Source organism: Plecotus auritus (genome assembly GCF_963455305.1).
Source record: "Plecotus auritus genome assembly, chromosome: 1".
Taxonomy (NCBI): domain Eukaryota; kingdom Metazoa; phylum Chordata; class Mammalia; order Chiroptera; family Vespertilionidae; genus Plecotus; species Plecotus auritus.
The window spans coordinates 30,500,971-30,526,435 of NC_137770.1; the positions used below are offsets into that span (position 1 = coordinate 30,500,971).

The 25,465-nt window shown below is 42.7% G+C and overlaps 1 protein-coding gene across 3 annotated transcripts in view; it reads right to left on the bottom strand.

The window, feature by feature from the left end:
• Positions 1-25,465, bottom strand: part of EXD2 (exonuclease 3'-5' domain containing 2) — an 80,575-nt gene that overhangs the window by 39,384 nt on the left and 15,726 nt on the right. Inside the window, exons 1-2 of one of the 3 annotated variants that reach the window (XM_080683301.1) lie at positions 5,113-5,324; positions 730-1,121 (exon numbers count right to left, since the gene is read on the bottom strand). In XM_080683301.1, the coding sequence (XP_080539427.1) occupies positions 730-1,074 (345 nt within the window). In that variant the 5' untranslated portion in view covers positions 1,075-1,121; positions 5,113-5,324. Of the gene's footprint in view, positions 1-729; positions 1,122-4,775; positions 5,075-5,112; positions 5,325-25,465 lie in introns of those variants that run through there. The other 2 variants (XM_080683302.1, XM_080683303.1) reach the window with 2 other exon arrangements.

A 25,465-nucleotide genomic window follows, 5' to 3' on the forward strand; every position in this document is an offset into this window, starting at 1 on the left:
AGTAAAAGTAACCAGATGGTAAAGAAAGCCCTGGCCTCCAATGCTAGTTACCAGTTTTGTGGCCTTTGGTAAGTAACTAATCCTTTTTATGCCCCAATTTCCTATCTATAAAAGTGAGGATAGTAATAGCATCTCCCTACATAGAATTATTAAGAGAATCTAATTAAACTAAATGAAATGATCAAACAAAACAGCATAGTACCTGGCCTAGAGTAAATAGTATTTCAAATTTTAAGTATTTTTAAAATTCTGACTTGTATAATAATTCCCATTTAATAGACTTCCTTAATGAACTTCTCCATGACATCCTTATGAAAATACTATTAAAAATATTAATAGTAGCTACTATTCAGTGATCACTTACTATATGTTAAAATTGTGCTAAAGCCTTTACAGAGGCTATCTGAACCCTTAGAAATTCCCTGGGAGGTAGATACCATTACATCCCTATAACAAAAAAGTACACTGGGGCTCGAACTTACTTAAGTAGCATGTCCAAGTTCACAGAATGGTAAGTGGTGAACATGGAACTCATATGGATCTGCCTGGCTTCAGAATCTATGATTATGAGCATTCCCTTATCCTGAGAAGAGAAGCAACTTCTGCTAAAATCTACTTACCAGCAAGTTGAGAACAAGCTAATCTTTAATCTTATCCTTTACCTGATGACTCAAGACCTCTAGTGGGAAAAGCAGACATGATTTGTCCTATTTTTGCTTTTTAACTTACCCACTCACAGTCGATTCCAAGTACTGGAATATCTTCTAACCCACTCCTAAGCAAGGGTTCAATTTGATCCCATTCTGCCTCCTGAGACACAGTAACCACCTTTGCTTCCAGGATCCTCTCTTCCCATGAGGCTCTGGGGGCACTGGAAGGCAGCTGGTCCTCATCTGGTGGGGGCAGCTCGCTCCTGCTTGGAGCTTGCTGCTGCTGCTGCTGCTGCTGCTGCTGCTGCCAGGTTCCACGGCTGCTCCTACTCCTCCGGCGCTGGATGCCTTTCCACAGGACAAACGCCCCCACTGCCGCACCAAGAAGAGTGGTCACTGTCAAAGCCACCAAGTGTCTAGACATCTTCAACTTTGCTGCTGTTTAGGAAAGCATGTCACTAATCCCACAATCTGCAAAACGAATGGTAACAATAAATTTACACACAGAATTTAAGCCTATATGGAAAGAAGTTTCCAATAAAACTTGGGGGTTGTTCCATTTACAATCCTGTGCCCACAAACTAAAAAATTGTTACAAATTTTGACATGAAGCAGTTGTATTTTAATTTTTTTCACTTTTTTACATTCTCTACTTCATCTCTATCTCCATTCTCTCCTAAGAAAACCCTCCTGCCCTCTACCAGTTGCCTAGGGCTCTCTTAATCATATAAAATCATATCAATTAAAACAGAATAAGCTAGTCCAGCCAGTGTGGCTCAGTGGTTGATTCCTGGTCAGGGAACAAGCCTGGGTTGCAGGCTCAATCCTCAGTGTGGGTCGTGCAGGAGGCTGCTTCTTTTTTTAAAAAAAATATATATATATTTTATTGATTTTTTTACAGAGAGGAAGGGAGAGGATAGAGAGTTAGAAACATCAATGAGAGAGAAACATCGATCAGCTGCCTCCTGCACACCCCACACTGGGGATGTGCCTGCAACCAAGGTACATGCCCTTGACTGGAATGGAACCTGGGACCCCCCAGTCCAAAGGCCAAAGCTCTATCCACTGAGCCAAACCAGTCAGGGCCGTGCAGGAGGCTTCTGATCAATGATTCTTTCTCATCATTGATGTTTCTCTCCCTTTCTCTTCCTCTCTGAAATCAATAAAAATATATTTTAAAAAATAATAAATAAAAAATAAAACAGAATTAAGCTAGACTCTGGCTTTCACTTACTGATAAAGACCTTCTTCAAGGTGTTTGCACTTTATTTTTATTTTTTTTTTAAATATATTTTATTGATTTTAGAGAGGAAAGGAGAGGGAGAGATAGAAACATCAATGATGAGAGAGAATCATTGACTGGCTGCCTCTTGCACGCCCCCTACTGGGGATGGAGCCCGCAACCCAGGCATGTGCCCTTGGCTGGAATCGAACCTGTGACCTGAATCAAACCTGGGACCTTTCAGTCCACAGGCTGATGCTCTATCCATTGAGCCAAACCAGCTAGGGCTAAGGTGTTTGCACTTTAAACCTTCAATCTCTAACAAGAATTGAGTGGAAATTTATGCTTCGATAAAAATCTAATCATTAGCAAGTTAGTGGAGAGATTTTTTTTTTACTTTTCTGCAAGGTGTAGGTAGTGGGGGAACGAAGCAAATGGGCTTCAGAAAACATGGATCTTCTTGCACCAGAAATCTCAGTAGTTCTCTATAGAAACAGCCTCGGATATTGAGGGTAAGCTAGGGCAGTACAAAGGAACGGGGGGCCTCCAAAAGAATTAGGATAGAACCGCCCTGGCTGGTTTGGCTCAGTGGATAGAGCGCCGGCCTGTGGACTGAAGGGTTCCGGGTTCGATTCCAGTCAAGGGCATGTACCTTGGTTGCGGGCATGTCCCCAGTGGGGGGTGTGCAGGAGGCAGCTGATCGATGTTTCTCTCTCATCCATGTTTCTAACTCTCTATCTCTCTCCCTTCCTCTCTGTAAAAAAGTCAATAAAATATATTTTTTTAAAAATTTTTTTTAAAAAAAGAATTAGGATAGAACCATGAGAGAATTCCAAGATGTGCAGGAGGAGGTTGCAAACTGAAATGTCCAAAGGGTCAAGACAGGATAATATACATAAGTAAAGCAAGCCAATTGAAAAAAAAAAAAAATGGACACAGACACCCTGTTAAATACAGTCACCTACTGCATAACAACATTTTAGTCAATACAATGGTGGTCCCATAAGATTATAATTTTAAAAATTCCTATTGTCTAGTGACATTGTTGCTGTCATAATGTCATAGCACAATGCATGACTCACATGTTGTGGTGACACTGGTGTAAACAAACCTGCTGCACTGCCACTCGTAGAAAAGTATAGCACATACAATCATGTACAGTACATAATACTGTCCCTCTCAAGCAACTCATGATCTAAAATTATAAAGGCTTTAATAAGGAATGTTCCAATTAGATAAAAATCATTCATTCATTCATTCATTCATTCATTCATTCATTTTTAGAAGAAAGTGCACTGAGACAGGTAGGAGGCGTAGAATGGCTGGTCCAGCACCCATGAGTGCCACTTTTTTTTTTTTTTTTTATTGATTTCAGAGAAGAAGGGAGAGGGAGAGAAAGATAGAAACATCAATGATGAGAGAGAATCATTGACCGGCTACTTCCTGCATGACCCCTACTGGGGATTGAGCCCGAAACCCAGGCATGTGCCCTTGACTGCCAATGCTCTATCCACTAAGCCAAACCAGCTAAGCTAAAAATCATTTAAAAAGTACACTTGAGCCCTAACTGATTTGGCTCAGTGGATAGAGCGTCGGCCTGCGGGCTGAAGGGTCCCGGGTTCGATTCCGGTCAAGGGCATGTACCTTGGTTGCGGGCACATCCCCAGTGGGAGGTGTGCAGGAGGCAGCTGATTGATGTTTCTCTTTCATCGATGTTTCTAACTCTCTATCCCTCTCCCTTCCTCTCTATAAAAAAAAATCAATAAAATACATTTTAAAAAAACACATGGAGGATTTTCTATGCAACACTGTGTCTTAACAGTGAAAAACTCTAAGCAATCTACGGAATCTCACATACTATGGAATCTTAACATACTATGGAATTTACAGAGCAAGTCAAAAGAATAAGGTAGATCTCTACATAATGACAAAGGAAAAGTTCTAAGACCAATTTTTTGGCAAAGGAAAAGTTCTAAGACCAATTTTTAAGCACAAAAAGTCAAGTTGCTGAGTAGGTACAATACATCATTTTGTAAAATATACATTTTTTAAAGTTTAACACAAATATGTTTTATACGTGCAAACACCTGTCAATATATATAAAGAAAAATAGAAAAGTACACCCCAAACAGTTCTTACTTTTGGGCAAGCAACTAAAGAAGAAAAAATGGAAATGGAAAGACCCAGGTCAAAGAGCATCTCTTCTGTTTTTAAAATTTCATCCATGTTTTACAAGATTGTATTCACGGACTACAACTAAAATAAATATAGAAGAATAAGTGCATTATTGCCCTGGCTGGATAGCTCAGTGGGTTACGGCATCGCTCTAATAGGCCCAGGTTGCCGTTTCGATCCCTGGTCAGGGAACATACAAGAGTCAACAATGAATGCATTAATAAGTGGAACAACAAATCTGTGTTCCTCTCTCTCTCTTTCTCTAAAACAATTTTTTACAAAAGTACATTATTAAAACAAGGTCAACTTGACCAAAATTAATCATTCCTCCATATTAAACCTCCTCTCTCCCGCAATTCTGATAATTAGCAAAACCTTTCAGTGCTGTTCCTTCCGTCCTTACAACTAAAACAGACGACATAATTAATATGGTGTTTAATAAGAGAGTGCGTCTGTGACCAATTGTACGTCAAAATCTTATAAAGGTTTGGGTTTGTTTATATTTTAAAGAGCAGGTATCGATTTTGTAACAGATCCTCATTAACGTTCTAGTTTTCATCTATCCCAGGGATGCGAAAAAATAAACAGGTGTTTCCCCAGCAAGGCCCGAAGCAGCGGGTGTGGCCTGGGAGGAAAGGGGTGGTAACCATGGGGGGCGGGGTAAGTCCCCACGAATCACGCGAGGGAACTGTAACTGCACGCGCGGAACACGCAGCGCACAGAGTTACCAGGTGCTGCAGACGGTGCGTCCTTTTTACTGGGTCAAGAAGCCACGAAGGTCTGGTAGGTGCTTCTGAAGAGAGAAGGGAGTGCGAGGGGGTTTCTCTGGGAGGGCGTGGGAGGCCCGTGCACTTGGTGCGAGGAAGCCGAGGAAGCCACGCCGTGGGGCGGGGAGAGGGGCAGGGCCAAGTCACTCTGGGACTGCAGGGTCCCCGCAATTAGTCGCCCCCACACACGGTGACATCATCAGCTCCACGACCCCTCTCCTCAATCCGCACTGGAAACCCCCTCCGCCCCTCGCACAAGTCGGGTGGAAGGCCTCGCGGGTCTCTGACCCTCACTTACCTGTGGCCCGGATCCCACCCGAACACCTGCGGCACCTCACGCTGAAGAGCTGGAACCTCCGCAGCCACCTGCGCGCACCCACCCGGATCCACTAGGGCCGAAACCACTTCCGGTCCTGCGACGGAGGGGACGTAATCCCAGCCGGGGTGTACAAGTGGGCGGCGCCATCTTGTACGGAAGCTGCTGGAGCAGCTGTTGCCTTACCAGTTTCTTTACTGCTGAACAAAGGGTCGGTTAAAATTTGAAAAGCTTAACGTCTCTTGAGAAAAATGGTGTTTTCTTTTTGTTTCTAGGGTGAAATTTTTTTCTGAAACCCTCACAAATGCCATATGGAACATCTAATTATTACTAATTAGCTCCAGGAGTGTTTTCCTGCTGTATTAATTTACTTAACTGTAAATAATGAAGGTAAATAGGAAAGACACTTGTTTAAATAATGTATTACTCATTAGCAATGTATTTTGTACTATAGCCATTATAATAATTTATGCCTTCTTTTATAACAACCACAATACCTTCTGTTTATATGTAAAATCGTTCACTCACCCAGTCTTTATCAGCAATAAAGTACTAGCATGTGAGGCAGCTGGGGTGTGCTGTGTGCTATTGCTTTGTCAGAGAATGTAAATCAGAAGGAGAAATGAGATGTGCATAAACAATATAAAGTATAATAACAGCTGCCATTGGCTGAATATGTGATCACAGTGTGCTAGGAACTTGGAATATTTTATCTCATATAATCTTCATAATAACCTAGTAAAGCAGGACTATTTTTAGTGCCATTTTGCATAAAATTAAGAAGGTAAAATAAATTTCTCAAGGTAACAAAAACAAGCGTTGGAGCTGGGAATCAAGCCTCAGTGAGTCTGAGTGCAAAGCTTGTTGCCCTCCGCCTCTATTCTGACCCCTCCAGCACAGGAAGAAGGTTCTAATTCCATTAGATAAGTAACCATAAAGGGGAAATTTCTGGCAGATGTACGGGATTAACACCCTCATTTTAAAGAGTAAATGCAAATAATTAAAACCACAGCGAGATACCATTACATACTCACCAGAAAGCCTAAAATAAAAAAACAACCCAACAGTATAGATCAGTGGTCGGCAAACTCATTAGTCAACAGAGCGGCAAACCGCGACTCTCGAGCCACAATTTGCCGACCACTGGTATAGATCAAGTATTGGCAAGCTTGTGGGGCAACTGGAACTTTAATATGCTGCTGAAGGGAACATAAATTGGCACAATCACTTTGTTGAAATGTTTGGCAGCATCAGCTAAAGCTGAATATATGCAAGCCTTTGTCCCAACAATTTCACTCCTAGGTATGTACTCAAAAGAAATGTGTCCATATGTTCACTAAAAGAACATGTATAAAAAAAGTTCACGCCCATGCTTTGTACTAATCCTACACTGGAAACACCCCAATAGCCATGCTGTTAGAAGTCAAAGTAGTCATTAGTCTTGGTGGAGTAATGACTGCAGGAGAACATGGGAGGTTCATGAAGTGCTGACAGTGTTCTATTACTTAATCTGAATGCTGGTTTACCTGTATGTTTAGGAGACATATTTGTGGTCACTTTTCTGAATGCATATATACTTCAATAAAAAAATTTTAATGCCCTGGCCGGGTGACTCAGTTGGAGCATCGTCCCATACAGTTATAGGTTCTAGCCCCAGTCAGGGCACATACCTAGTTTGCAGCCCCGATCCCCAATGTTTCTCACTTATGTTGATGTTTCTCTCTCTCTCACTCTCTCTCTCCTTCTCCCTCTCCTTTCCTCTCTCTCTAAATCGGGTGTGGGGAACCTCCTTTCTGCCAAGGGCCATTTAGATATTTATAACATCACTAGAGGCCTGGTGCACCAAATTCATACACAGGTAGAGTACCTAGGCCTGGCTGGCAATCAGGGCCAATAGGGGCCATCTGGCTGCTGGCCAGGGCCTCCCTTCCCCAGCTGCTGGCTGCTGGCAGGGGCCTTCCTTCAGTCCATGCTGCCCCCTGGTGGTCAGAGCACATCATAGGGAGTGATCCGTCTCCTGGTCGAACTCCCGTGGGGGCAATTTGCATATTAGGCTATTATATATATAGATTTGCAGGCCATACAAAAATATCAATTTAAAAATTAGCCTGCTGGCCAAAACCGGTTTGGCTCAGTGGATAGAGCGTCAGCCTGCGGACTGAGGGGTCCTGGGTTCGATTCCGGTCAGGGGCATGTGACTTGGTTGCGGGCACATCCCCAGTAGGAGGTGTGCAGGAGGCAGCTGATCGATGTTTCTCTCTCATCGATGTTTCTGACTATCTATCCCTCTTCCTTCCTCTCTGTAAAAAACCAATAAAATCTATTAAAAAATAAAAATAAAAATAAATATTAGCCTGCTGTATTTGGTCAAACATTTAATTAACTCATCCCTAATGCCTTGGCAGGGCCAGACCAAATGATTTCGTGGACCTTATACAGCCTGCAGGCCAGACGTTCCCAACCCCTGTTGTAAATCAGTAAAAAACATATCCTTGTGTAAGGATTTTTTAAAAAATACTGAAACAGGTATTTAATGAAATTAAAGGAGGGTCAAGTTTATAAACCCAATGGAAAAAAGATCAGGAGAGAAGATAATAGCAGACAAACAGATGCCAATATAATTGTAGAAGATAGATTAGAATGGCAGAATATTGACCTGTGAGGGATCCCATAATGAACTGTCTGGGTCCATAAGCAATCATCCTACATTGAAAACCCAGTAAACAAGGCTCATCTGTGCATAAAGAATTTCCAATCAGCTTTTTAATACTTCACTCTTTGTCTTAGTCCATTTAGCCTTTTATAACAAAATACCATTAACTAAGTGGCTTATAAACAACACAAGTTGGCTTATAAACAGAAGTTTATTTCTTACAGTTCTGGAGGCTAGAAGTCCATGATCAAGGCGCCAACAGGTTTATTGCCTGGTAAGTGGCTGCCTCCTGGTTTATAGACATCTGTCCTTTTCATTGTGTCCTCACTTGGCCAAAAGAGTCGGGAGCTCTCTTGGGCCTCTTTTATAAGGCGCTAATCCCATTCACCAGGGCTCCACCCTCATGACTTAATCACTTCCCAAAGCCCCTGCCTTATGATACCATTATATTGGAGTTAGTTTATAACATATGAATTTTGAGAGGACATAGAACATTCAGTGTATAGCACTCTTAAATCTGAAGATATCCAAGAATTGCCAGTCATTGCAGGAATGCCTTCAATACTATTAACATTTATTTATTTATTTTAATATATTTTATTGATTTTACAGAGAGAAAGGGAGAAGAATAGAGAGTTAAAAATTTCGATGAGAGACACGCCCCCCACTGGGAATCGAGCCTGCAACCAAGGTACATACTCTTGACCAGAATCAAACCCGGGACCCTTCAGTCTGCAGGCCAACACTCTATCCACTGAGCCATACCAGGGCTATTAAGATTTTCGAAGGAACGTGTATAGATCTCCACCCAGCATTTTGAGATCACAGCTATTTTTCAAACATAACAGGAAGATTTAAGAAAATTAATTTTTAGTTAGGCCATTGTACAACTTCCTACAAATTGGGGGTGAAATGCTATCATACAGATCTCATTCTCTCACCATATTACAATTAAGTTAGAAATCAATAATAAAATTATTATTTTTAGAACTCCATATATTTGGAGATTTAAAAAAACAACTGAAAGATCAAAGAAGAAATCTCAATGGAAATTTATAATATTAGATTTGAGAGGTAATAAAAATACTACATATATAAGAATTTATAGGTAAGGTAAATTAATAATCTATGATTTTACACTAGAAAATAAGACTCAAAATTAATTATATAAGTGATTGGCTTAATACATTAGAAAAAAACAAAAGAATAAATCCAAAATTCTATAGAAGGAAGAATATAAAGATCAAAGAATAAATTAAAATAGAAATAGATGTAATATAAGTGGCCAAAAAAACCAAGGTTAGATCTTTGAAAAGATAAAGTCCTGTGAGATGGACCCAGATAAAAGATAATAGGAGCAAATAAATAATATTAGGACTAAATAATGTCCTGGCTCATGTGACTCAGTTGGGCATCATCCCATGCACGGAGAGGTCACTGGTTCAATTCCCAGTCAGGGAACATGCCCAGGTTTCAGGTTCAATCTCCAGTAGGGGTTTGCAGGAGGCAGCCAATCTCTCTCATTGAGTTTTCTTTCTCTCCCTCTCCCTCTCCCTCTCCCTCCTTCTCTCTCTCAAATCAATAAAAACAAACAAAACAACACTTTTTCTTAAAGGGAGGGACAGCTCGGCTGGTGTGGCTCAGCAACTGGGTGTCGACACAGGAACCAAGAGCTCACTGGTTTGATTCCTGGTTAGGGCACATGCCCAGGTTTCCGGCTCCATCCCCAATAGGGATGCATGCAGGAGGCAGGCAATCAGTGGTGTTCCTTTCTCATCGATATTTCTATCTCTCTATTCCTCTTCCTTCCCCTCTCTCTCAAAATCAATAAAAACAAAAAAAGCCATTTTAAAAAGGGGGGACATCACAAAAAAGCCACTTTATGCTAAAAATATTGATTAGACAAGAGAATGAAAAGAGAAGCCACAGATTGGGAGGAAATATCTGAAAAACACATTATTTAATAAAGATTTGTTATCCAGACTATACAAAGAACTTTTGGGAACTCAACAACCCAATTAAAAATGAATGAGAGGCCGAAACCGGTTTGGCTCAGTGGATAGAGCGTCGGCCTGCGGACTCAAGGGTCCCGGGTTCGATTCCGGTCAAGGGCATGTACATTGGTTGCGGGCACATCCCTGGTGGGAGGTGTGCAGGAGGCAGCTGATCGATGTTTCTCTCTCATCGATGTTTCTAGCTCTCTATCCCTCTCCCTTCCTCTCTGTAAAATATCAATAAAATATATTAAAAAAAAAAATGAATGAGAGACCTGAATAGACACTTCACCAAAAAAGATATGTGATATCCAAATAAGCACATGAAAAGATGTTCAACATTACATGTTACTAGGGAATTGCAAATTAAAACAACAATGAGACACCAGTATTTCATTAAGTAACTAGAGGCCCGGTGCACGGAATTCTTGCATTGGGAGGGGGTGTCCCTCAGCCCAGCCTGCACCCTCTCCAATCTGGGACCTTTTGAGGGATGTCCGACCACCCATTTAGGCCCAATCCCATCAGGACCGGGCCTAAACGGGCGGTCGGACATCCCTCTCACAATCCAGGACTGCTGGCTCCCAACCTCTCGCCTGCCTCTGCCTGATTGCCCCTAAACACTTCTGCCTGCCAACCTGATCACCCCCTAACCACTCCCTTGCCAGCCTGATCGAAGCCTAACTGCTCCCCAGCCAGCCTGATTGCCCCTAACTGCCCTCCCCTGCCGGCTTGGTCACCCCTAACTGCCCTCCCCTGCAGGCCTGGTTGCCCCCAACTGCCATCCCCTGCAGGCCTGGTTCCCCCCAACTGCCCTCCCCTGCAGGCCTGGTCCCCCCCAACTGCTCTCCCCTGCAGGCCTGCCCCTCCCCAACTGCCTTCCCCTGCAGTCCTGGTCCCCCCCCCCCCAACTGCTCTCCCCTACTGACCTGGTCTCCCCCAACTGCCCTCTTCTGCCGGCCTGATCACCCCTAACTGCCCTCCCTGCTTGCCTGATTGCTTGTGGGAATGCAAAATGGTAGTCACTTCTGAAGGTATTTTGTCAGTTTCATACAAAGCTAAACATAGTTTTACCATACAACCCAGCAATCATGCTCCTAGATATTCACCTAAATAGTTGAAAACAAAAACCTACACACAAATGTTTAAAGCAGCTTTAGTTATAAATGGAAAGTAACCAAGATGTCCTTCAATAGATGAATGGATAATCAAACTTTGGTATATCCATACAATGGAATATTATTCAGTGACTAGAGGCCCGATGCACGAAATTCATGCAAGGGGCTCGGCCCCGCTGCCACAGCTGCTGCTTTTGCCCCTGCCACTGTGGCCGCCTCTGCCTCAGCCCCCGCCACCGCAGCTTCGTCCAGAAGGGCATCCGGTCTAATTAGCATATTACGCTTTTATTATTATAGGTAAGATGATGAGCTAGTAAGCCACAGAAAGACATGGAGGAAACTTAAATGCATATTGCTAAGTGAAAGAAACGAGTCTGAGAAGGGTATATTGTATGATTCCAACTATATGACATTCTGGAAAAGGGAAAAGTATGGTGACAGTAAAAAGATCATTGGGCCCTGATCAGTGTGGCTCATTTGGTTGGGTGTCATCCTGTGCACTGATGGGTTGCCAGTTCAAATCCTGTCAAGGCATATGCCTGGGTTTCAGTTAGATCCCTGGGTGGGGGGTGTGCAGGAGGCAGCCACTCTCACATCAATGCTTCTCTTTCTCTCTCTCCCCCCCCTCTTCTTTCCTCTCTCTCTCTCTTTAAAAAAATAATCAATAAAAAAATCTTTTACAAAAAATTGTCTTTCTGTTTAATAAAAAGATCAGGGGTTCCTTCGGAGGAAGGAAGGTGTGCATAGGATTTTTAGGGCAGTAAAACTATTCTGTATGATATTGTAGTAATGGACACATGATGCATGTGTCAAAACCCATAGAACTCTGCAAAGCGAGAAAACCTTAAAATCAACTGTGGACTTCAGTTGGTAATAATGTATCAATATTAACAAAGATCACACTATGTTAATAATAAGGGAAACTGTATGAGGGTGGTTAGGGAGGTGTATGGGAACTCTCTGTACTTTCTGTTAAAATTTTCTGTAAACCTCAAACTGCTCTAGAAACAAAATCAATTTAAAAAAAGAGATCATTCTGTGAACTGCTTGATTTATCTATAAGTGCATTATGCATTTATTCATTGATTCTAAGGACAACCTCATGCCAAGCACTGGGAAATCATGTACAGAAAGTTCAAAAGGAACTGTGGCAGGGAGTGGCCTGCCTCATAGCCACCTCCTCTATGCTTAATAACAGAAGGCAGGAGCCTTTTAAAATCGCACTTAAAAAAACACTAAGTCTCCATTGGGAATGAGTAGGACCATGTCACTTAAGTTCTGGCCAATGAGGTGTAACTAAAACTTTTTGCATTGGACTTATGATAAAGTTCCAAAAAAGAGTGCAGACAACTACCACAGGGTTTTTTGTGAGTTTTTGTTGTGTTGTTTTGCCATGTTGTCATTGCCTTTCCACTTATTTCAGGCTAAGATGAGGGCCTGACTGCAGTGGCACCCTGACGATGGAAGCCAAAGGCTTAGAAAAGATAGAATGGAGAAGTAAAAAAGCCTGAATCCTTTATGCCTTCTGTCGTTTTCATATTAACACTGAACTACCTAATTCTGGACTTCTTTTAACTGATAAAATAATTTTTTTTTTGTTAATCCTCACCAGAGGATATTTTTCCATTAATTTTTAGAGAGAGTGGCAGGGAGGGGGAGAGACAGAGAGAGAGAAGCATGGATGTGAGAGAGACATCCATTGGTTGCCTCCCACACACATCCTGACTAGGGCCAGGGATCTAGCCTGCACCCTAGGAACCTGCCCTTGACCGGAATTGAACCCAGGACTCTTCAGTTCGAGGGGTCTATCCACTGAGCCAAATCGGCTAGGGCAGTGGTCAGCAAACTGCGGCTCGCGAGCCACATGCAGCTCGCAAGCCGCGGTTTGCCTTTCTGTTGACTAATGAGTTTGCCGACCACTGGGCTAGGGCAAAACTAATTTTTTAAAGCCACTGCAACCAAATCTTTGTTACCAGGAAAACAATCCCTAACTGATACAGGAAATGAAAGCTATTAGTAATGAATGAGTGCCACACAGGTCAACTAAAACCTGTTGAATAGAGTACCCAGCGCTGAAGCTATACAAGAAAGGTTTTTAATATGGTACCCTTGATTGGATTTGTTTAGTGTGTTGAAGATAAAGGTAAAAACTTAGAAGAACCACTAATTAGGCTCTTTCTAAAAACTATTTCCTTCTATTGAAATTCTATTCATACTTTCTGCCCACTGATCTCTTCTATAAATTTTTGTAATATTATTAGGTATTATAAAGATTATAAAAACATGTAGCAAGGCACTCAAGAAGCTTGCAAGCTAGTTGGAAACATAAAAGACTTAGCAAGTGAGGAAAGTGTATCCTTATTTTGGTAGTTTAGAGATATAGGGAACTGTTTTTCTCCTAAGGAACTGGAATGGGACTACCTCTTTGGAAAGATGCCTGATTTCATTTAGAAAAACTTCCATGAAGAATGAGGGTGGAACACACATGTCTCCAATGGGACAAGTTCACCTAATAATAGGGGTTGGAAGGCTGGTGAATTAGCATTCCTTTGGTTCTGCAGTGAGTGGTGTCATTGGGTTTAGTGTCGATCTATGAACCAGGACGTCACAGTTTGATTCCCAGTCAGGGCATAAGCCTGGGTGGTGGGCTCAATCCCCAATGTGAGGCATATAAGAGGCAGCTGATCAATTGGTTCTCTCTCATAGTTGATGTTTCTATCTTTCTCTCCCTCTCCCTTCCTCTTTTAAATGAATAATAAAAAATATATCCTATATAATAAAAGGCCAGAGGAACCTTTTGCATCTAGAACAACCGCTAGACCAGTCACCATGAGGTGCATTGAGCACCTCTTGGTCTCTCCCCTGTGGCCCATACGCTCTGATCGCAGCAAGGTGGGTGGCAGGCGGGCGGGGTGGTGAGTACGGCGAGGCGGGGCGGCGCACACGGGGCGGCAGGTGGGTGGGCGGGGCTGCGAGCACAGCAAGCAGCGGCGGGCTATCGCATGCGATTTCGTGCGCTGGGCCTCTAGTCTATATATATAAAAGGCTAAGTGACCGTCCAACCGTCTGTCTTACCAACCAATCAGTACATATGACGCGCACTGGCAATTTAAAAATAAACGTTGACTCACGTATGCACAATACATATAAAGCTCTCACTGGCACCAATCGCATGGGATGCCAGAATGTATCTGAAGACCAACTATTGGCACAACGTACCTCTGAAGCCGAAAGGAAGTGACATCATCGACAGAATATTGTTTATTTATTAATCAATTTATATATTATTTTCATATACATTTTACTAATTTTCTTTCATCTCTGATACTTCTATGAAAGGGCAAATAGCAATATTAAAATATTTTGTATTTTAATTTTATAATACTATATTATATATACTATTTTGACATGTAATTTTTTGCAGTAATGTAATTACTGCAGGAATCTTTCTTCTAATTAATTTCCTTTCAATGTGCATGAATCCATGCACCGGGCCACTAGTCCTATCTAATAAAAGAGTAATATGCAAATTAACCATCACTCTGCCACACCCACAAGCCATGCCCACTAACCACGCCCACTAGCCAATCAGGAGCAAGTATGTAAATTAACCCCAACCAAGATGGCTGCAGCCACAGAGAGAGCAGGAGGGAGGCTTGGGTTTCCCTGGCGATGGAGGAAGCCAAGCTTTCCGCACACCCTGGCTGACCCAGGCCTCTGCTTAAGGCTACAAAGTTTCAATTATAGAAGTTAAATAAATTCCAACAGAAATGGCTGCTGCCATGGAGGGAGCAGAAGGCTTGGCTCCGCTCCAGGCTACAAAGTTTCAATTGTAGAAGATAAATAAATTTCAGATCCCAGGGCCTCTGCTTGGGTTGCCGGGGGGCGTGGCCAGCCTGCAAAACACCACAGGCCCCTCGCCCAGGCCACCCCACGCCCCAAGGGAACCCCCACCCCGATCCGGGACACCCTTCAGGGCAAACCAGCTGGCCCCCACCCATGCACCAGGCCTCTATCCTATCTAATAAAAGAGTAATATGCAGATTGACCATCACTCCAACACACAAGATGGCTGCTCCCATGTGGACACAAGATGGCCACCACAAGATGGCCAGCAGGGGAGGGCAGTTGGGAGGGACTAGGCCTGCAAGGGAGGGCAGTTAGGGGTTACCAGGCCGACAGAGGAGGGAAGTTGGGGGCAAACAGGCTGGCAGGGGAGCAGTTAGACATCAATCAGGCTGGCAGGGGAGTGGTTAGGGGGTGATCAGGCTGGCAGGCAGAAGCGGTTAGAAGCAATCAGGAAGGCAGGCAGGTGAGCAGTTGGGAGCCAGCAGTCCTGGATTGTGAGAGGGATGTCTGACTGCCCACTTAGGCCCGATCCCACCGGGATCAGTTCTAAACAGGCAGTTGGACATCCCTTGAGGGGTCCCATATTGGAGAGGGTTCAGGCTGGGCTGAGGGACCCACCCCCCCCCCCGTGCACGAATTTTGTGCACCGGGCCTCTAATATATATATAATTTTGTTGTTGTTAATTCTCACCAGAGTATATTTTTATATTTTTACAATGATTTTTAGGGAGAGTGAAAGAGAGAGGAAAAAACAGAGAGAAACATTGATGTGAGAGAAACACATTGATTGGTGCATCCTCTACGAGCCCCGACCAGGGCCCCAGGCTGGGGAGGAGCCTGCAACCAAATGGCCTTGACAAGAATCAAACCCAGGACCCTTTAGTCTGCAGGCCGATGTTCTATTCAATGAGCCAAACCAGCTAGGGATACACACATACACACACACACACACACATACACACACATATATTTTTTTAAGAAGCAGAGGTAGCCTTGGCCAGTGTTCTCAGTGGTTAGAGCTTTGGCCCATAGATAGAATGGTTGCAGGTTCGATTTTCAGTTAAGGGTATGTCCCTGGGTTGCAGGCCCCCATGGTTGGAGCACATGCAGGAGGCAACCAATTGATGTGTCTCTCTCACATCTATGTTTCTCTTTCTCCCCCTCTCTCCTTCCCTCCCACTCTCTCTAAAAAATCAATAGATTAAAAGTCTATTTCATAAGTAGTTAAACCACCAGATTTCCCCCCTGGCTCCCAAGTAACTGTCCCTCTAGGGCCTTTGAAGAACACTTAGGATTGATTCCCTGGAAAGGATAAAGTAGAGGGTATCTTGTCTGGTGAAGAATAGGGTGCCATACTAAAAATATGAGGATTCAGTGGAAATTATTTACTTTCAGGACTATTGCCTTACTCTCACATCAACAACCAATGTTAGAAGCCAAGTTTTCAGATAATTTTGTTAAGAGCATATACCAAACTTTTGTTACTATCTTGAGACAAGGAAGAAGGCCTATTGTAGGGTATAGGAGAAAGTATATGATACTTCTAGATGGACCAAAAGATTATTGGGAAATAGAAAGCTATGCATTGTTTTAAACATACCCTTCCCTTGTTTCAAATTCAATGTTTATGCCTTTTATTGTTTTTGAACTAAATTTATCAACCCCAACAGATCTTTTCACACACTACACTCAAGTTCCTCTCTACTGCCCACTTCACATATATTTCACTTCTTTCTCCGTTTTTCATTTAGTTACTGATGCTAGAAACTTGTGAAATGCCCTAGACTCCTGCCTCTCCCTTATCCTTTTGGATGTATTCTGAACAAGGTTTGTCTAACTCTGCTGGTTATAAAGAAACTAAGGCCCAGTGCACAAATTCGTGCACAGGTGGGGTCCCTCAGCCTAGCCGGCGATCAGGGCCATCTTGCCCAGTCCAAGGGGAGTGGGGGGAAGAGCCCGCAGGAGGTTGGCCACCAGCCGGGAGGAGCCTATTGGGGCCAGCAAGCCAGGGGGCGCGGGGGAGAAGGGGAGGGAAGGGACCGCAGGAGGTTGGTGGCCTGCCATGAGAGGTTGGCTGTGGGAGCTCACTGACCACCAGGGGGCATCTCCTGCATTGAGCGTCTGCTCCCTGGTGGTCAGTGCACATCATAGCGACTGGTCAACCGGTCGTTCGGTCATAACGGTTGCTTAGGCTTTATATATATAGATTGTTCCTCAGCTTCCAACCTGCCCACCCATACTGTGTTTTGTGGTGCTGAGACTGGGTCTCTGAAATTCCCATTTTTCCTCTGCCAGGCTGACTCTCTGTTAGGTTCTGCAAACAGTGGGAGATCAGAAGCAGGAAGAAGGGAGAAGAAACTTGCTCCTTCCTGTTTGCTTCCTGTTTCTGTCAGTGTCGCCCAGGCAACAGTTCTTCCTGCCAGCAGCAGCAGTTGGTTCTAGCTTTGGATTTCTGTACATTTTCCCAGAAGGAGCCTCATCACATTCCTCAGAGATACCAGTACCAGTTAGTCAGCCACCCTCCTTAGAGGTCAGGGTCCCGACAACACAGGGCCCTCCTCTGAGCTACAGAGGTGCCAGTGGTAAATCCGCAGCATGTTCTCCTCTAGGTCCAGGTTCTGGCTCTCTGGGGCCCCTATAAGTGTTTGGTCCCAATAATCCCAACCTTGACCCTTTACTATCCCATCTACTTCTTGCAGTTTCTACTTCTTTGTTCCACTTTTCCTTTTCAATTCTCCAATACCTGTGATGTCTCCAATAGCTCTTTACATTAATTTTATTAGTTAAGATATCTGCCATAGTTTTCGCTTCTTTATAGAAACCTAATATATGAAATGGTCCCAAGAGTGGTTTTAGGAAATAGACTTTGAGATAGAGGATTGTGGGTTGATTTGGTCATATCCTTAAACTCAAATTCAATATTGAGCAACTTGTAAATGGGAAATGGGATGTAGTGGCATCATAAATAATCAACTTCACAGAGGGAAGGTAGGGGAGGGTGGAGGTAAGGAGGAGAGATCAACCAAAGGACTTGTATGCATGCATATAAGCCTAACCAGTGGTCACAGACAACAGGGGGGTGGGGGCATGTATGGGGAGGGGTTTGGGATGGGAATGGGGGGATGAGGACAAATATGTGATACCTTAATCAATAAAGAAATTTAAAAAAATAACCTCACAACTTCAGCAAATGCTCTAGAGACACATTTGACAATTTGACAGTAATAGTGACTATAATAACTGCAGGCTGGGAGTGGTAGCATTTGATTGCACTGAAGAACTTACATAAATGGAGAAAAGGGAAAAAAGAAAACAAAATAAATGGAGCGCTTGCTGGTTTGGCTCAGTGGATAGAGTGTCAGCCTGCGGACCAAAGGGTCCCAGGTTCGATTCCTGTCAAGGGCACATACCTAGGTTGCATGCTCCTCCCCAGCATGGGCCCTGGTCAGGGGCATGCAGGAGACAATCAATCAATGTGTCTCTCTCACATTGATATTTCTGTCTTTCCCTCTCTCTCTAAAATCAATGGAATAATACCCTTGGGTGAGGATTTATAAAAAATAAAGAAATGGAGCTCAGGCAGCATGGCAGAATGGTTGAGCATCAATCTATGAACCAGGAGGTTGTGGTTTGATTCCCCATCAGGGCACATGCCCAGGTTGTGGGCTTGATCCCTAGTGTGGGGCATGCAGGAGGCAACCCATCAATGATTCTCTCTCATCATTGATGTTTCTCTCTCTCTCTCCCTCTCCCTTCCTCTCTGAAATCAATAAAAACATATTTTTTTAAAAAAAGAAATGTAAAGTTCAAGTCATTAAACATTCAGTTAAAGTCACAGTCAAAGAACAAAAGCTTCAATAGTAGCCTTAAAAGAAATCCTTATTTTTGTACCTGCAGACTAATCTTGCTGAAAATCAAACACAAAATTGTGCAGTTTCAGAATTACAACATTAGTTGATTTCATAGCCTTGTTACAAGTCTTTAGAAAAATATAGGGCATTGATAGGGAACGGTGTGATACCGAAACTTGAAATGGGGAGCACACAACAAAATCAAGATTCTAGAATGCCCAAATCTCTCTAAACCTCCAGTATCAGTGGAAAGTATAAGCATCAATATCACCCCTACATTCCTTGCTTAAAAGCCCTGTAATAACATCATCTGAAGGATTTCTATTTTCCTCAAGTTTCACCCCAACCACTCATTGCTACCTATAGATCAGGGTTTCTCACCATGTTTGGCTCTGGATTATTTTTATTTTTTAATATACTTTTATTGATTTCAGAGAGAAAGGGAGAGGGAGGAAGATATGGAAACATCTTACCTAATAATAGAAAAACATGTAAACTGACCGCCATGCCACCAGCCAATCAGGAGTGATATGCAAATTAACCCAACAAAGATGGAGGTTAATTTGCATACACAGACCGAGTGATGGGGCAGGACGCCTGGGCCAGAGTGGAAAGGCGGTGCCGCCAGCCAAGGAAAGGAAAGCCTATTCTAGCATGAATCTTTGTGCATCAGGCTTCTAGTCAATAGTAAGAGAGAATCATTGATTGGCTGCCTCCTGCACACCCCCCACTGGGGAGAAGCCTGCAACCTAGGCACGTGCCCTTGACTAGAATCGAACCTGGGACTCTTCAGTCCCTAGGCAGACACTCTATCCACTGAGCCAAACCGGCCAGGGCTGGATTATTCTTTATTGTGAGATGTCCTGTGCATTGTAAGATGTTTAGCAGCATTTACTACCTATAAAATACACACTTTAAATAAATAAAACATAAAGACACATAGTTTGAAAGTAAATAGAGAAAGATATGCAAATAGTAAAGCATAAGAAAGTGGAATGGCTATATTAGTATCAGATAAAACAGATTTCAAGACACAGGTACTACGGGAGATAAAAAGGGGTATTTTAGAATAACAAAAGTATCAATATAATAACCAATATCCTATATAATAAAGAGCTATTATGCTAATTGGACCGAATAGCAGAACCACTGTCCAGACGATCTTCCAGACCACTGTCCGGATGACCTTTCGGACGAAGCCAGGGCTGCAAGGGCCAAGCCCCTTGCCCAAATTTTGTGCATTGGGCCTCTAGGAATATAATAATATAATAAAATATAACAAAAGAAGACATAATAATCCTAACTATATATATACCTAATAAAAGAGCTTTCAAACATGTAAAGCAAAAATTACAGAATTAGCCCTGGCTGGGTAGCTCAGTTGCTTAGAGCATCATTCTGATATGCCAAAGTTGTGGGTTCAATCCCCACAGGACACATACAAGAATCAAGTAATGAGCCCTAACCGGTTTGGCTCAGTGGCTAGAACGTCGGCCTGGGGACTGAGGGGTCCTGGGTTCGATTCCGGTCAAGGGCATGTACCTTGGTTGCGGGCACATCCCCAGTGGGGGGTGTGCAGGAGGCAGCTTATCGATGTCTCTCTCTCATTGATGTTTCTAACTCTCTATCCCTCTCCCTTCCTCTCTGTGAAAAATCAATAAAATATATTAAAAAAAAAAGAATCAAGTAATGAATGCATAAGTAAGTGGAACAACAAATTAATGTTTCTCTCTCAAAAATCTATGAATAAATTAAAAAAAATAATTATGTTGGTCTATAAATACCAAACCAACTGTTATTTCCTCTCAGAAATGAGAGGAGAGTGTAAATATGAATTTTAGCTTATTACCTAAGTTTTAAAAAATTCTTTTCAATGTTGGAGATACTTGAACATATTTTCCAACTAAGGGGAAAGGCCAGTAGTATTGGAGTGGATTATTTGGGGAAAGAGGGGATAACCGATGGAACAGAGTCCAAAAGAAGATAACATGAGATGGTTCCAGAGCACAGTGAAAGCACTGTACTTAGATAAGAGGAGTTTTGCCACGGGGAGACCTGAAATTGAGGAAATTCTCAACGATGGCCTCCATGATCCTTGTGAAGCAGATGGAGAGGTCAAGGGTTGGGGAGTGTGCTCAATTTATGAGGGTTTAAGAAAGATATTATGGTGTCATTAACAAGATTATTTAATCCTCACATCAGTCCCATAAGGTGTTATTATCTCCACTTCACAATATTATTCCATTTTACAAATGTAGAAACATAAGCACAGAGATTACATAATTTGCACAAGACTGATGAAGGATGGAGCCATTTTAGGAAGGTCTATCTAACCAAGGCCTCTCTGGCTTCAATTTACTGTACCTGTCTAGGCCTCACATTCCTCAGCAATGAAATGGACATGGTCTCAAGCTGCCCCATCCTCTAAAGTAATAGCCCCCGGAGTGAAGTAGAATGGGCAGGCACATCCAGGGTGTGCATGATGGATGGTCCATTGGGATGTTAAAAGAAAATGTTAGATTTCTATTTATATTTTTTAAAATCTAAAATTGAGCTTTGCCACTGCTTAATATACAGATGGACACTGGAGTCCTTATTTAGTCTGGATGCCAGCTGCTTATGAGTCATTTTGGTATCTTGAGGGAGACACGAGTTCCACAGTGCAGATGGATTGACAGTGGTGCTTGCCCTTATTATTTTTTGTGGTTAAGGTATGATGTCAATGTGTTCATTTCTGTAGGGGAAAAAAAGACTTTTACATAGCAGAATCTTTATACAGTGGTGTGGTGGGCTATGATGAAACAGGATTGATGAAAAAGATATTTGGCTCCACTCAGAGACTTGCTGGTATTCCTTGTCTGAGTATTAAAATAGTTGTCAGAAGCCCTAACCGGTTTGGCTCAGTGGATAGAGCGTCGGCCTGCGGACTCAAGGGCCCCAGGTTCAATTCCGGCCAAGGACATGTACCTTGGTTGCGGACACATATCTGGTGGGGAGTGTGCCGGAGGCAGCTGATCGATGTTTCTCTCTCATCGATGTTTCTAACTCTCTATCCCTCTCCCTTCCTCTCTGTAAAGAATCAATAAAATATATTAAAAAAATAAAATAAAATAGTTGTCAGAACCTATAAATAACTTGACTTTTCTTTCACAAGAAGACAAGTGCATGCAAATTTTGCTGACTTTTTCAATGATGATAAGGTGGCTGTCAGTAATATGCTACTTTATAGATACTAAAAAACAATATTCTAAAACTGCTCCTTCAAGATAAAATTAATAGTGTAACAAGTGAGAAAACTGCTTTTTTGAAAGTTACTGCAAATGAATATTTTGAAAAATTATTTGGTGGTGTTCTTTTTGCCAAAAAAGTATAGAAGTATGTCACTTCTAAAAATGCTCATATTTGGGAGAAACCAAGATGGCGGCATAGGTAAGCACCTAAACTGCTGCCTCGCACAACAATTTCAAAATTACAACTAAAAGACAGAACGGACACCATCCAGAACCACAGGAAAACTGGCTGAGTGGAAATTCTACAACTAGAAGGAAAGAGAAAAGCTCACAGAGAATTGGAGGTACGGCAAAGGGTCTTTGTGCGCGCAGAGAGGAAGGGCGGCTGAGAGCCTGGCTGACTTTCTCTGGCGGAAGGGGGAAGGAAGCCCCCGACCGCACTGAACCCCAGTTCTGACTGCACTGAACCCCAGTCCCGGGAAAAACCCCGTGGACCCAGGCTCATATAGGGGGAGTCTGGACTGTCATCTAGAGAGAAAGGCACCCGGAGACTCGGAGACCTGGGGGAGACCCGGGGGAGCCCCGGTGGGCAGGGGTCTGGAGGCGCACGCGCCAGTGTGCACAAAGGCTGCGGAGGTTGCCACAGGCTTTCCCTAGCAGAAGGGAGTCGGAAGCTCCTGACTGCACTGAACCCCAGTTCTGACTGCACTGAACCCCAGTTCCAGGCGAGCCCCTGGAAACCCATGCTCTTACGGGGGGGAATCTGGACTCTCGGGCGGAGACTCGGGACCCAGGGAAGGCAGAGGTCTGGAGGCGCGCGCGCACAAGGGTAAGGCTGACGGGAAGCCAAGACTGTCTGCTCCGTCCTGAGACTCCACCCCATCCAAGCTGAGCACACAGGCTACTGTAATTTGGCAAGTCTAATCCTATAAGGCTGTATCCAGCACCGAACTTCTCCCAGCATAGACACAGCTGATCCTTACAGCCAACTGGCCTGGAGGTCAATTCCTCCCAGTGATACCAACAACAATCAAGACTTAACTACAACAAGGCTGTACACACAGTCCACAAAGGGGTGCACCAAGAGTATCCACCTCAGGTTAACTGGGGAGGCCTACCCACTGGGCCATTTAGGAAATCTAGCACACAAATCTACCCTACCAACTCAGGGAAGCAATGAAAATGCGGCATCAAAGAAACAGATCACAAACGAAAGAAATGCAGGAAAACAAACTACTGGATATAGAATTCAAAACCACGGTTATAAGGCTTTTCAAGAATATCCTAGAGCCAAAACCGGTTTGGCTCAGTGGATAGAGCGTCGGCTTGCGGACTCAAGGGTCCCAGGTTCGATTCCGGTCAAGGGCATGTACCTTGGTTGCGGGCACGTCCCCAGTGGGGGGCGTGCAGGAGGCAGCTGATCGATGTTTCTCTCTCATCGATGTTTCTAACTCTCTATCCCTCCTCTCCCTTCCGCTCTGTAAAAAATCAATAAAATATATTTAAAAAAAAAAAAAAAAAAAGAATATCCTAGAAAAGGCCGATAAATATAACGAGACCCTCGAAGATATGAAAAAGGACCAACTAGAAATTAAACATACACTGACTGAAATAAAAAATATTATACAGAGACCCAACAACAGACTAAAGGAACACAAGAATCAAGTCAAAGAATTGAAATACAAAGAAGCAAAAAACACTCAACCGAAAAAGCAAAAAGAAAAAAAAAATTATGGGGGGGTTCAGGAAGAGACTGGACAAAAATCATACACCTATGGATGAGGACAGTTGTGGGGAGGTAAGGGCAGAAGGTGGGGTGGGAACCGGGTGGAGGGGAGCTATGGGGGGAAAAAGGAGAAACAATTGTAATAATCTGAATAAAGATTTATTTAAAAAATAAAAATTAAAAAAAATGTTAAAAAAAAAACCAAAACAAAACAAATGCTCATATTTGCACACATAACACCTGGGGAATAGTTTTCTACTATTTTTAAGTATACCCTAAATAAAAGAGACTTGGTAGATTCTAAATATATTTGTCAAAAGTACAACATCTTCTGATTAATTTACAAATGCAACTGATAAATATCCTGGAAAATAAAAATTAACCAGCTGAATTTCAATAAAATAAAGATGGAGAGGTCAAGGGTTTAGGGGAGTGTGCTCGATTTATGAGGATTTGAAGATTAATTTCATGTTTGAATAAGACCAGCCTCACTCTAACTTCTAAAATCTTCCACTGTGGCCTATAAAACTAATGATCCATAAGCTGCAAAAACCCTTGCATTGTCAAGCTTTTTCTCCAATTTCCTACTTTATTAAAATCTGACTCTCTCTTTTTTAATCATTACCTAGGATATGTTTATTTATTTGAGAGAGAGAGAGACAGGAAGAGAGAGAGAAACATCCATCAGTTGCCTTCTGTATACACCCCCAGTGGGGATCAAACCCTAAATCTAAGTATGTTCCCTGACCAGGAATCAAACCCACTACCTTTTGATGTACTGGACAATGCTCTAACCAACTGAGCTACCTGGCCAGGGCTCTGACTCTCCTTTAAAGACACCATTTTCCCATTGCCCACTCAAATAGTACTGTTTATACTCTCAGGTTGCACATATGTCAGGCCTGAGAAGTGTAAGGAAATTTAAAATAAGAAAAAATATAACTGGTATTTTTAATGGAAAACTGCATTCTCTAGAGCAGACCTTTCCAGATTATGGGATTCTAGCTTTTTATTGCTTTTGAGGTATTTTACAACTCTGTAAACTGTAGATAACTGATAGTCATGCAAAACAATTCTTGTCTATAGAAATGCAAGTAAGTTCTGTCCAGTGGAAGTTCAATTGACTTGCTTCCCCTGCTGAGGGAAGAAGCCAGTTTTGCCTACATTTTCAAGTTCATTTCAATTTTCCTGACGTATAAATATATATACACCTTTGGACATCTTATTGGTTCTCTCATTAATAATGGTTAACTAGCCCTGGCCGGTGTGGTTCAGTTAATTGAGCATCGTCCCATATACCAAAAGATTGCTTGTTTGTTTTCAGGTCAGGGCACATACCCAGGTTACGGGTTCATTCCCTTATAAGGGTGCATATGGGAGGCAGCCAATTGATATTTTTCTCTCACATGGTTGTTTCTCTCCCTCTCTCTCTCTCTGTCTCCCAGTCTCCCTCTTCCTTCCTCTCTCTCTAAAATCAATAAAAACTTAAAAAAATAATAATGGTTAACTAAAATCTTCAAAACATTGCATGTTATATTTGTATGAGAGTTTTTGATGTTGTTGTTTTGCTAGCCCTGTGACTTTGCTGTCATAGATGGAAAGGGTGTCTTTTCTACCCTGGCGAAGAATTCTGTGAGGTGCATCAGGTCTGTCTGAGAGTTATGATTTCACCTTTTGTTTTTAAAATGTTCCTTTAACAAAGGTGGGGTTGTTTTACTTCTCACTGCTATTCCCTGTACCTTCACTTGTACTGAGAAAGAAAACGAAGAGCCAGCTTCTTTGTGGTCCATGCCCCGCACTACCCAACTCTTTTCCTTTTCTAATTGCCTTTACTTACTGCCCTCACTGTAACTTCCCATTCAGTCAAGCGGACTTTGGCCCGTTATTCCTTTCCATCACAAGCACTGCCATTAT